This window comes from Tamandua tetradactyla, chromosome 6 (assembly GCF_023851605.1).
Source record: "Tamandua tetradactyla isolate mTamTet1 chromosome 6, mTamTet1.pri, whole genome shotgun sequence".
In the NCBI taxonomy this organism is placed as follows: domain Eukaryota; kingdom Metazoa; phylum Chordata; class Mammalia; order Pilosa; family Myrmecophagidae; genus Tamandua; species Tamandua tetradactyla.
In genome coordinates, this window is record NC_135332.1 from 18,071,083 (window position 1) to 18,084,108 (window position 13,026).

The 13,026-nt window shown below is 38.6% G+C and overlaps 1 protein-coding gene across 4 annotated transcripts in view; it reads left to right on the forward strand.

Moving 5' to 3' along the window:
* Positions 1 to 13,026, forward strand: part of SEC14L1 (SEC14 like lipid binding 1) — a 97,013-nt gene that overhangs the window by 25,474 nt on the left and 58,513 nt on the right. For all 4 annotated transcript variants that reach the window (XM_077163948.1, XM_077163950.1, XM_077163951.1 and 1 more), the window contains exons 3-6: positions 7,937 to 8,086; positions 8,222 to 8,353; positions 9,654 to 9,782; positions 10,776 to 11,010. In XM_077163948.1, the coding sequence (XP_077020063.1) occupies positions 7,937 to 8,086; positions 8,222 to 8,353; positions 9,654 to 9,782; positions 10,776 to 11,010 (646 nt within the window). The remainder of the gene's footprint in view (positions 1 to 7,936; positions 8,087 to 8,221; positions 8,354 to 9,653; positions 9,783 to 10,775; positions 11,011 to 13,026) is intronic.

Genomic DNA, 13,026 nt, shown 5'->3' on the forward strand with positions numbered 1-13,026 from the left:
GAGCATCTTAAGCAACTGTATTGTTAGGACTGCTCATTTGACAGCAAGTCTCCTTCCTCGGGCTTTTCTTCTACCATGTACACAGTTAGTAGTTTTTGTATTGTCTCTCTAAAGAAACTGACCCCTGTGCTGTATTCTGAAGACTCTTTACCATGGTGCCTACCCAAGGAAAGCCCTCTGAACACATCTGCTGTTTTGATGGTGAATGAATTAGAAAACTGTATGTCTGAGGAACTTCAGTCAGTTTGCCACATTTTCTTTTCTTTTTGTTTTTGAGATATCTTCACACACCATCCAGTCCATCCAAAGTGTGCAGTCATAGTTGTGTATCATCACCGTGATTTTTTTAAGAATATTTACGTCACTTCAGAAAAAGAAATAAAAAGAAAAAAGAAAAAAAAAAGCATACATCCCATAACCCTTACCCCTCCCTCTCATTGACCACTAGTATTACAATCTACCCTTTTTTTTTACCCCTTATTCCCCCTCTTATAATTTATTCATTTTGTGTCCTTAATTTTTTACTCATCTGTCCAAACCCTGGATAAAGGGAGCAACAGCCACAACATTTTCACAATCACATTGTAAAAGCTATATTTATACAATCTTCATGAATCAGGGTTACTGAAATACAGTGCAACAGTTACAGTTATTTCCTTCTAGTTATTCAAATACACTAAAAACTAAAATGGGATATCTATATAATGCAAAAGAATAACCTCCAGGATAACCTCTCGACTCTGAAATCTCTCAGCCACTGAAACTCTATTTTGTCGTATTTTTTTCTTCCCCCTTTTGGTCAGGAAGGTGTCTCAGTCCCATGATGCTGGGTCCTGGCTTATCTCTGAGAGTCATATCCCACATTGGGGGGGTGGGGGGGGTGGGCAGTGAGTTCACCTGCCAAGTTTTGCCGCATTCTCTTGATATGTGGAATATTGTTTGTTTCTTTGAGTCCTCACAGCTTCTAAGAGGGACTTAAGCTATAGTTTGTTTTCTCATTTGCTTAGTCGTTCCAGGGTAAAACCAGATCTGTCTGTAAATCAAGCCCAGTGCCGTAGAATATCCAAATTGTTACAGGAAAGCTGCTGGCTTGGTTCGTTGGCTTAGTTGGATATGAATATAGTTCATTTGAAAGGTAGGCTCTTTAAATGGGATTTCTTCTTAAGAGCTGTTCCTGGAATAATATGGCATCAAATTCATTAATTCCCAAGTTGAAACTCCTTCACTAAAATATGGTTTTTTTGCAGCACAGTACTACCTTTAAATATGTCAGAATTGCATTCAAAGGTTGTTAAAAACTGAAAGTACTGTTGTCAAGCTCCCAAATTGCAGGCTCAGAAATCTCTTTTGAAAGAGGAAGAGCGGGTGTGGGGAAGCAGGAGGAAGCCAAGTTCCCAAAAGGCAGATTTCCTTTCAGGGGCAAGTTGATTAGGCCCTAGTTTTGTTTTTATTATTGAAAGGTTGATGGGTTAAACAAAAAGTGAGCAAATGATTATGATTTTTTTTCTCTTACAAAAGTAATGTTTTCTTTAAAAGGAAGGCATCAAAGAATATTTCTCTTCTGAAGAAATTATTACTGGAAGATTTAATTTTGTTCAGCATTTCTTGATTTTTGTATTTCACAAATGTTGGACATGATAAGGAAATGGCAGATAGTTTGCAAAAAAAAAAATCAGGCATTTGAAAACTGATGCTTCTTTTATGGTATGGTGATTTGAACCTGGTCAAAGTTGAAATATGGGCTTCTGCCTAGGTTCTCTGAGTCATGCCACAGAGATGAAAATTGAAAGTCTGCTTGACATGGGCTCTTTGGCTTAAATAGGGCTTTTAAAATAGGGACGTTTCACATAAAAATCCAGATTACTGGCCTCTCTTTGAGAGCGTCCTCTCTTTGAGAGTGGCCTCTGGGCCTGTACCTCCTCCGAGCCCCTGCGAGCTGGGACTAGACAGGAGGTGCCAGGGAGAGACGCTGGTTCCCTCATACTGCAGACCCGGCCCACTACCCTCTATCTGGGACCAAAGCTTTGAGCAAAACTAAAATTTGTATAATTTTCACATATAAAACATGGCAACATAGCACTTAATTATGTGCAGAAGACAATACAAATGTGATATTTGTTGATTTGTGCTAACCTGGATAAGCTCTAGTGCTGTGTTTATCTTACATATGGCCTTTTTTTTTAACCTCAAAGCCACCTTTTTTTCCTATTGATGTTTTTCCCCTTTTATTTATTTTATTTTTTTCACTTTTTTTACTGTAGAATATAACAGATATACAAAGCAAGAAAGAAATAAGCAATAGTTTTTAAAGCACTCTTCAATAAGTACACGGGACAGATCCCAGAGTTTGTCATGGGCTACTATATGATCCTCTCAGGTTTTTCCTTCTAGCTTCTCCAGAATATAGGAGGCTAGGAGGAATAAATATGTTTTTATTATCACAATCAACTTTTTTTTCTTTTTTTGTGAAAAATGCCATGTATACAAAACAATAAATTTCAAAGCACAACACAACAATTAGTTATAGAACAGATTTCAGAGTTTGGTATGTTACAATTCCACAATTTTAGGTTTTTACTTCTAGCTACTCTAAGATCCTAGAGACTAAAAGAAATACCAGTTTAACAATTCAGCAATCATAATCATTTGTTAAATCCTACCTTCTCTGTATAATTCCACCATCACCTTTGATCTTTCTATCCCACTCTTTAGGGGTATTTGAGTTATGGCCATTCTAACTTTTTCATTCCCAAAATTTTATTTTGAAAATTTTTCTTTTTTCAGAAAAGTAGATAAAAAAGTATAGCGAACACCTGTAAATATTTTACCTAAAAAAAATAACATGCTTGCTTTCTCTCATGTGCACACACTTTTGTTTGTAGAGCCATTTGAAAGTCAGTTATATATCATGACACTACCCTACATGCTAAAGCATGTCTTACCTATGAATAAAGATATTCTGTATAACCATAGTACCACCATCACACACAAGAAATTTCACACTGTTAGAATATTATTATTTAATATGTAATGCATAGTCGCTTTCAAATGTTCTTTACTGCCTTTTTGTTTTCCTGATCCAGAAGCAGTGAAGTGTTTTATTTGAAAGTCCTCTCTTCAGTTGACTTTTTTGTTTGTTGTTCAAGACACTTTTTTCCTCTTTTCTAAGCGTCCAGACTGGGTGTTTTGCAGAATGTTCCGTAATTTGGGTTTGTCTGATTGTTTCCTCAGGATTAGCTTCAGGTTAACCATTTCCGTTAAGATGTATGTAGTGGTCCTGTGTTCGCCACACCAGATTGTCAGCTTGTCTCACTGTTGGTCCTCAGTTGAGGCTCCTGAGGGCCCAGGCTCCAAGGTGGTTCCTGCCAGATCATTCCATTATAAAGGCACCTTTGTCCCTTTGTAACTCTCTAAAGGAAGGTAACTGGAGATATTGTGTATCTCTTCCAACAGCCTTTATGGTCCTTTAAGCACCATTGATGATTCTTGCCCCATTCAGTATTTTACAGTGGTTGTTGGAAAGTGGTGCTTTTTCTGCCAGTTGTTCTGTGTTATTAGTTGGCATTCTTTGAAAATTTCCTCCCCTGCCCATACTTGAGTTTCGCTGTGGTTTTATAATGCTTACAATCTTTTTTTTTTTCCTGGTGTTCAATTTACACCGTAAGAATAAACCAGTATAACCCTCCAGGCTGCTTCCTGTGACCTTGTGACTTGTCCCCATCAGACACTGAGCACTTCCTGTTTTCTGGTAAAAATACTTCACTCACCTTGAACTTTCCTTGCACCAGACTTGTAATCACCAATTCTCCAAGGAGTCCCGATTCCTTTTTGTTAGGGAATTGTATTTAGAAATTAAAATCTGGATGCCAGGTTTGCTCATTGCTATTGAGGTGTCAGTGCTTCAGGGCCCTTCCAGGGGATAGGGCTAGTACATATTTAATGTTTTCATGAAATCAGAATGCTTCAGTTTTTCAGGGGCTGCTGACATACCTTATAGAGAAAAGCCAAGGTACTGGTATATAAGCACTTTCAGAGACAAAAGTTATATCAATTGTTTGCAGTCTTCCCTTCCCATAATCCTCTAAGAAGCCAGGGTTTTACCTCCTAACAGTCTGCAGAATTCATTAACTTCACATGTCTGAAAGACAGACCACATTGAGGGAGCACAGAAAGAAAATACTGGATTCATTTGTTTATTTAGTAAGCATTTAACCCTTAATTCAAAAATGTGTATTGAACAGTGACTTCATTTCAGGCCCCAGCTAAGGTCCTGGAGATACAAAGAGAAATGGGGCTTGTCTCTGCTCTGTGGCTGACACATTTGGTAGCAGGATGACAGGACTCAGAAGAGACGGCAGGGGGAGGAGTAGAGACGCTTACTAACCACTCTTGTATATGCACAGCGCTACAGAGAGAAACAGGCTGATGCTCTGTTAGTCGCTCTTTAGTCTGGATGCTTTGAATGCCATTTGGCTGGGGTAAACCAAGGTAAAATAGGATGTCTGTGCAAACATAAGTCTCCATAGATGGGTACTTTTCCAGAGAATGGAAAGTTTTTAGTATATTTTAAGTTCTAGGCTAGGCTATGTGGGTAATGTCTTATACTGACAACTTCTCAAGAATTTAAAGGATGTCCTGGGGATTTTGAAAATGGTCTAACTCATATACTTAAATAGGAGAGATTGTAGCTTAGGCCATTTCTTGGTCAGTGCTCACTGTACTCTTTGTGTAAGTTAGCAGTTTTGTTTGAAGTTCTTGTATTCTCAATTTCTTGGTACTTCATACCTCTAGAATGTGCTTAGGCAGCTTTTTTTTTTTTGCTTGAGTGTAGTCCAATTTTAAAAAGCACTTTAGACAGTTTTCTGTGATACTGTACAACAAATGATAATCTGCAGTTTTTTTCTAGACTTCATTGTTCAGTGTCAATACTTAATGCTCAAAGATTATAATTCATATGACTTACCTGTGATATGATCTGAGCAGTTAAATAATCTTCTTAAATCCTTTTTTATTATAATATGCATTAAGAAGCAAATATTGTATGATTTATCAAAACTATGACAATGGTGGTATTCAGAATATATTTGGGGGAAATTGTACATTAATATGGAAGAATGTGTTTTCAGTGCCAAAGTGGAAACATTTAACCAGCAAATGCAATTAGTCATTGCATGTGGGTTTTACCTTCCTCCCTCCCCCAGACTGTCACACACGTGACCCCTGCGCACTAATTCTCTGAAAACCTGACTAATCACATGATGGTGTTCCCTCCTCCCTGCTGAGGGAGGCTCAGCTGCAGCAGCCAAGCTCTTCCCCCACCTGTTCTCTGTACCTGGCTGCATTTGCTCAGAGAAGCAGGGACCTAGAGTGCTCCTCCCCGTTCACCTCCCACCTTCTCCCTCCCCCGGCCTCAGGATCCTTGCTCACACCCCAGCTGGATCCTTGCTCACACCCCAGCTTCCCTTGCAGTAGCTTTTCTGGAACACCCTCCCCATCTTTGCTAACTATAAGCAAACCTTCCCAAAACTGAGTTCCAGTGTAAACGCTTCCTTCCTTGTGAGGCCTCTCCTAAACCTCTGACCTTCCACCTCCTGTTTCTAAGTCATGGCTCATGCTTATGCCCGGACACTTACGCATTTCACTACTACCTTTGCTAAATTCTTTTCTTCATCTCTTCTCCCCCTCCCTCTCTTCTGTGTTGCCTATCATGGTACCTTAGAAAGACATAGGGAGTGGGAGCTCAGCACAAATGCTTTATATCAACTTACCCATGTAATGTTAAGGAGAGAAAAATGAGATTCATTCAAGAAATTGCTTTGAACCTAATTATAGCACATATCCTAGGTGGAATAACTACTCCGGTGCTTTTGGGGTCTTGCATCATAGCTTTTGTGATCTGAATGTTACTTATACCCAGGTGGTCAAGCTTGTGCAAGGTGAACGTCAAGAAACTTCTCCATGAAAGTCAGGGTTTACTATGATGATGCGCCAAAACTGCTTGCACCTGTGATAGATAAAATTACCGCAATTTGTTCTGTTTCCATTAATGTTGCACACTGTAAATTACTTTCTTAAACATGTTAAGGTGAAAGTCATAGTTCCTTCTCACCCAGTGCTTTAGAACAACCTTAGAAAAGAGGGTCATCTGTAACTCCAACCCAAGTACTACCTTGCAGTCATTGAGCACTGATGTTAAATAACACTGAGAGAGCCCATGTGCTCTTTACCCATTTTCCCCAGTGGTGACATCTTGCAAACTATAGTATAATATGACAACCAGGAGAGTGACCTCAATAACAGTTGATCTAAAATGTCCCTCTTATTGCCCTTTTATTGCCACACCAACTTCCTTCCTGCCCTCACATCTCTTTAACTCCTGGCAATTGGTAAGCTGTTGTCCATTTCTATAATTTTGTCATTTCAAGAATGATATGTAAGTGAAATTATATCAATTACAGCTTTTAGGCTTTTCTCACTCAGTGTTCTGCTTTGGAGAGCCATCCATGTTGTAATGTACATCAGCAGGCCATTCTTCTCTGTGCTAACCAGTTTTCCATGGTCTGGGTGGATCACAGTTTGTTTAACCAGCTGCTAGTGAAAGGACATCTGGGCTGTTTCCAGCTTAGGGCTCTGATGAGTGAGGCTTTTTTGAGCATTGATGTACAGATATTTGGGAACGTAAGGTTTTGGTTCTTGGGGAGAAAAGTTTGTGAATGCCTTGGCTGGATGGTATGGCAGTTGCATATATAGACTTTTAAAAACTGCCAAACTGTTTTCCACAGTGGTTATACCATTTTATACTCCTACCAGCAATGTATGAGTGATCCAATTTCTCTTCATCCTTTCCAGCATTTGGTATGGTGACAATTTTTAATTTTAGCCCCTCTAATAGGTGTGTAAGTAGTATTTCCTGGTGGTTTTAATTTGCATTTTCCTGATGGCTAATGACTAATTTTGCATTTTTGCACATGCTTTTTGCCATCTGTGTATCCTCTTTGGTGGTGTCTGTTCATGTCTTTTGCCTGTTTTCTAATCAGAATTTTAAATTGTTTTATTTTGAGAGCTCTTTATAGATTATAGGTATGAGTTTTTTGTTGGGTAGTGGTTTGCAAATATTTTCTCCCAGTCCATAGCTTTTCTTTTTGAAGACCTCTTAACGTGGTCATTAGCAGAGCAAAAGTTTTTAATTTTGATGAAGCATATTTTATCTGTTTTTCCTTTTATGGGTTGTGATTTTGGTGTCAAGTCTCAGAACTATTTGCCTAGCCCTAGATTCCAAACATTTTCTCCAATGTTTTTTTCCTCATGGTTTTATAGTTTTACATTTTTGCGTCTAAGTCCATGGTTGAGTTAATTTTTGTGATGGTGTGACGCTTAGACTGAGGTTAATTTCATTGCCTCTGGATATCCACTTACTCTGGCACCATTTGCTGAAAAAGCCATCCTTCTTCCATTCAGTTGTGTTTGCACCTTTTTCAAAAGTTGGTTGGGCCTATTTGTGTGGCTCTCTTTCTGGCTTCCCTGTTCTATCCCTAGCTGTGTATTTCTATCCCTCTGCTAGTGCCGTTCAGTCTTGATGTAGCTATAGAGGGAGCCCTAATGCCAGGTAGCATGATTCCTCCCAATTTATTTTTCTTTTTTAGCTAGTCTGCTTCCTTTGTCTTTCCATATACATTTTAAAATAATCCTGTTTATAGCTGCAAAAAATTTCTTGCTGGAATTTTGATAGGAATTGCATTAAACCTGTATATCAATTTCGGGAGAATTGACATCTTTACTCTGTTGAGTCTTCAATCCACAAACACCAGAAGTCTTTATGTTTTTTAATGAAAGCTTAAGATGTAAAGACTAAGATGGTTGTGATGCAACTATCAATTACAAAATATTAAATTGCATTTTTGTTCAGTCCTTTTTTTTTTAATTCATTAATATACAGGCCTATGAAAGGAGGTTTCCTACATGTCCTTTGATTCCAATGTTTGTGGACAGCGACACTGTGAATGAATTCAAGAGTGAAGATGGGGCTATTCATGTTATTGAACGACGTTGTAAACTGGACATAGATGCACCCAGACTGCTGAAAAAGGTAACTAAAAGGGCATCATAATAGGCAACTCTCATTTAAAAAAAAATTTTTTTTGATACAGCTTATGGCTGTAATATACCACTTCTATTGCTAGTGGGTGTTCTTAATGAACCCCTTCTCTCTATTTCTGTTCAGATTGCAGGAGTTGATTATGTGTATTTTGTCCAGAAAAACTCACTGAATTCTCGGGAACGTACTCTGCATATAGAGGCCCATAATGAAACGTTTTCTAATCGGGTTATCATTAACGAGCATTGCTGCTATACCGTGAGTACTCAGCAGGCAGGGAAAGATGTGCTGACTATCATTTTAAACAGTGCAGTTCTTTGTCTTAGAGGGCAGTTCTTCATCAAAGGTTGTCACTCATTTCAGATAAGTGGGATCAGTAGGGTGGCTCGGTCGTTTACAGCAGAATGGATTATTTTTTGTGACAGTTAAAGTAGACTAATGAAATGGTGATTTATTTTTAAATTTACTTAATATTTAATATTAAATAGACAAAATAAAATAAATATTTAATATTACTTTAACATGCCACTTTTTCCCAATCTAACACTTCAGAAATATATACTGAAGGACCGAGGGTATTATTTACCTTTGAAATTAAATCCAAGAGTAATTATCTGTCTTCCTATCTTCACTGCTTACCACCCTGTTTCAAGATACTTCTCTTACCAGGTTGTCAGAATGACCTCTTAATAGATCTGTCTGTTTCTCCCCTTATCCTCCTGTAATATATTCTCAACACTGATTCCAAAGTGATTCATTTAAAATATGTCAGATATTTCAGTTCTCTGGGCTCAGAACCCTGCAATGTCTCCACTTTTCACTCCTGTAAGAGCCCAGGGGCTTCTCAAGCTCATAGGACCCTAGGTTCTTCTAACCCCGGCTCTACTGAGCCTCTCCTTTGCGTGCAGCTGCATGACCCCCTGTTGTCTGACCACACAGATGCCTTCCCCTGAGGACCCTGGCTCTGAGTGCTTGCTCTGCTGGGAACGCTCTTCCTCAGATCTCTGCCAGACTCACTCCCTCGCCTCCTTCTGTCTTTGCTTAAATCTTCCCTTCTGGATGAAGCCAGCCCTGACCACCATATTTAACTCTGCCTCCTGCTGACATCCCCCTCCCCATCCTTCTAACCCTACTCTACCTTTCCTTTTTCTCCATATAACTCATCTCCCAACAGCTATAATTTGTCTTACTTATTATGTTTATGGTTAATTTCCTGCCTTCCTATGCTAGACTGTAAGCTTCATAAGGCAGGGACCTTTGTTTTGTTTATGTTGAAAATCAGTACTTGTCAAGCAGTGCTCATTAAGGATATTGGGTGAATGAAGGAACCAAAAAAGAAGCTTTCCTTTTGTAGTCATTTTAAAACATATTTGGGGAAGATTATTTGGGTCTTTCAGGAGTCTGAACCTCTCTGTGTAACTTTTCCATCTGTTTTCATGATGATAACATGATTAGCAAATAGGTGTTTTCTTCTGGTTACCAGTTGACTCAGTAGCAGATGAATGATTGTTTCAGTTGTCGGTGTAGTTAATGGGAATACATTCTCTTTTATCTGCAGGTTCACCCTGAAAATGAAGACTGGACCTGTTTTGAACAGTCTGCCAGTTTAGATATTAAATCTTTCTTTGGTTTTGAAAGTACAGTGGAAAAGATCGCAATGAAGCAATATACCAGCAACATTAAAAAAGTGAGCCCATCTTGGGATTTTAGGAAAAGGGCAAACAGGCATCTCTGAGGTGTTCTGAGTTGACAGTCTTTTGGGGAGGTGGGGGAGGGGCTGGTCAAGGATTTCCAGCCATTTCATGGGGAGGAACCACTTTGACTTCCCAGTGCCTTGTGACCCAGGGAATGGAAGGAAGAGATGGGCTGCAGGTGATGCTAGTTGCCGTTGAAGGCAAGGAGGAGGAAAAGCTGCTGGCTGTGGCATTCTGTGCTTGGAATTGCTGGGAAAGGTTGAAGTTGGGGTGAGGCGGTAGCAACTAGCTTAAGCCCTCCAGGCTCTGCCTCAGGGTCTGCTGAGGGATGTACTGTTGTACTCACAGATGGTTACTGCAGGGCCTCTCAGGGGTCCCCTAACCCTTGAGTGGTTCCTTCCGTCTTCTATGGACCCTCTCATTTTTAGGCCGTTACCCATCACTGTTGTGGAATTTGAAGTTTGAAATGTGTCACTGTGGTGTTGGGGGGTGCTTTCTAAAGGCTTGTTTCTTTTTAGGGTATTGTATTAGAAAGAATTTGGATTGAGACATCAAGGACATATTAAGTATCAGTAGTGTGAATCAGTGCTTTAAATTAGTCATATAAAAAAATTCAACCTCTTTAGATATTGTTTCCTCAATCTTTAAAGAAGAGGAAGTAAAATAATTAAGAGAAATGAAACCACAAAGGCAGTAGCCTTTTTCCCTATTTATTCTGTAGCAGTGCAATTTTAATTCATGTTTTAAAAACCTTTAAAGATGAGAAGATTTCTTTTTATTTCTTTTCTGTAGTAAGAAAATGTTCTAAAATTGATCCTGGGGTTGTATATACAACCATGTGATGATACTGTGAGCCAGTGATTATCCACTTTGGATGGTTTGTATAGTGTGTGAATATATCACAAAAGAAACACCCCAAAACTTTAAGGGATCAATAATTTGTGTATTGCATACACAGTAACATTAACATTGGTTTTGTTTTAAAGGGAAAAGAGATAATTGAGTATTATCTTCGTCAATTAGAAGAAGAAGGCATAACCTTTGTGCCCCGTTGGACTCCACCTGCCATCACACCCTCTCAAGAGACTGCTGCCTCCTGCAAGAAACAAGGCATGGCGCTGGCTGTCGCCATCCCAGACACTGCCCTGCAGGAAGGGCTGAGCAGCGAGGCCCTCGGTAGCTCCAGCACAGTCCCTGAGCTGGTGGTGGGAACCCCAGAGGGTAGGTCTGAAAGAGGCTTTCTCCTTAGAGCAGGACCATTCAGTGGTATGGGGTCACTTTCTCTCTGTCCACCCTACCTTTTCTTCTTTTCTTAGGACCTTTAGATATTACATACAGAAAAAAACTGGTCTTGTCATTCTTGCCCTTGTCCTCTAGCTTCTGTAACACATTTGTTTTTTTCCTATCAGAATGAATAACTTAGAGTTTCTATTTTAATAGGCAGGAAAGTTTATGTCAAAAATATTGACATTTCTTTCAGTGAAATCAGGAAATGTTTTTCATTTATTTTAGTTGAAGTTATTTTTAGTGAATGTTAAGGTAGCAAATAATCCTATAATCTTTTTAATACAAAATTATATCATCATAATCATCAAACTCTTTTTACACTTAGTATAGGCCAGGCAGTGTTCTAACACTTTAGGAGTATTCACTCATTTAATAAAAGCCCCTTTGAGATAAGAAACACTTATTATCCTCATTTTATGCAGAAGTTGAGGCGCAGAAAGGTGAAGTGACCTGCCTGGGTCACCTGGCTGGTAAGTGGCAGAGCCGGGATTGCCCAGCTGAGCTGACTGCCTGGTCCCCCATGCTGCACTGTCTTTCATGGGTTTCAAACAAACACGTAAACACCTTTTCGTAATTATAAGAGTAATGTTCATTATAAAAAGTTTAGGGCAGACCACGGTGGCTCAGCAGGTAGAGTTCTCATCTGCCATGCCGGAGACCCATGTTAAAAAAAAAAAAAAAGAAAGTTTAGAACACATAGAAAAATAAGAAGAGTATTCTACCACTCATACATTTTCTAAAATGTTTGTATATACATCTTTCCAAGCATTCTTCCCTGTAGCTTAACTCTGCCATTTATTACCTATTAACATATAGCAGGTGGCAACCATTTAAATTAGTTTATGGCTATATTTTATGTTTCACCTCATAAATTTTTCTTTGGGTATTTATGCTTTTGCTACTTACTTTTCCAGTTTATGGTACATTATCATGAAAATGAGGTTTTCTTATCGTCTTAAACAGGGTAACTCTATCCAGAATAGCTTTAGGTCTACTTGTTTTTTAATTTCATATAAGACTTTTTTATATAACTAAATTGAAACAGTCATTAAGTATTAAGTAACTGTCCATCATTTTATAATGAATAGTATAGAAGTTATGCTAGAGGTGACCTGATGGTAATCAGTGAAAGATTATTGAATCAGAAAGTTTACCTGTGGTTTGGTCAGTATCTCATTGTTTTGTTTTGTTTTCATTTTTAAACAGTTTTATTTGCACATCATACAAACCAACCTAAGTAAAAAATTAATGGTTCCTGATAAAATCACATAGCTATGGGTTTGCCACCACAATCTATATAAGGACATTTCCTTTTCTTTGCGAAGAATCCCGTACCCCTTCCTTGTATACCCTGCTTATTGACATACAGCTTTGGTATATTGCCTTTGTTACATTCAGTGGAAGCATATTATGATGTTACTGTTAACTGTAGACCCTAGCTTGCATTGATTGTATTTTACCCTGTATTCCATTCCATTTTCAACACCTTGCATTTTGGCATTCATTTGTTCTCCCTTATGCAAAAGCCTTCTTCCATTTGTTCATTTAATCTCTATCATTGTCCACTCTAGGCATTCCTAAGTTATACCATCTCAGTCTTTATCCTCAGTCTTTCCCTTTGGTGTCATACATGCCCCAGCTCTTCTCTCTCAGCCATTCCCATATTCAGCTTCATTCAGTGTTCTTATGTTATTCTGTTACCATCAGATATTAATTGTGCTATGCATTTCTGAATCTTTACTGTTAGTCCTTTTATACATTCTGTATTCCTTTAGCACCAAATGCCCACTTTCTGCCCTCCTCCTGTCTCCTGATAACCTGTGTTCTTAACTTCAACTCTCAAAGTTCACTCATTTATATTAGTTCATATTAGTGAGACCATACAGTATTTGTCCTTTTATGTCTGGCTTATTTCACTTAACATAATGTCCTCAAGGTTCATCCACACTG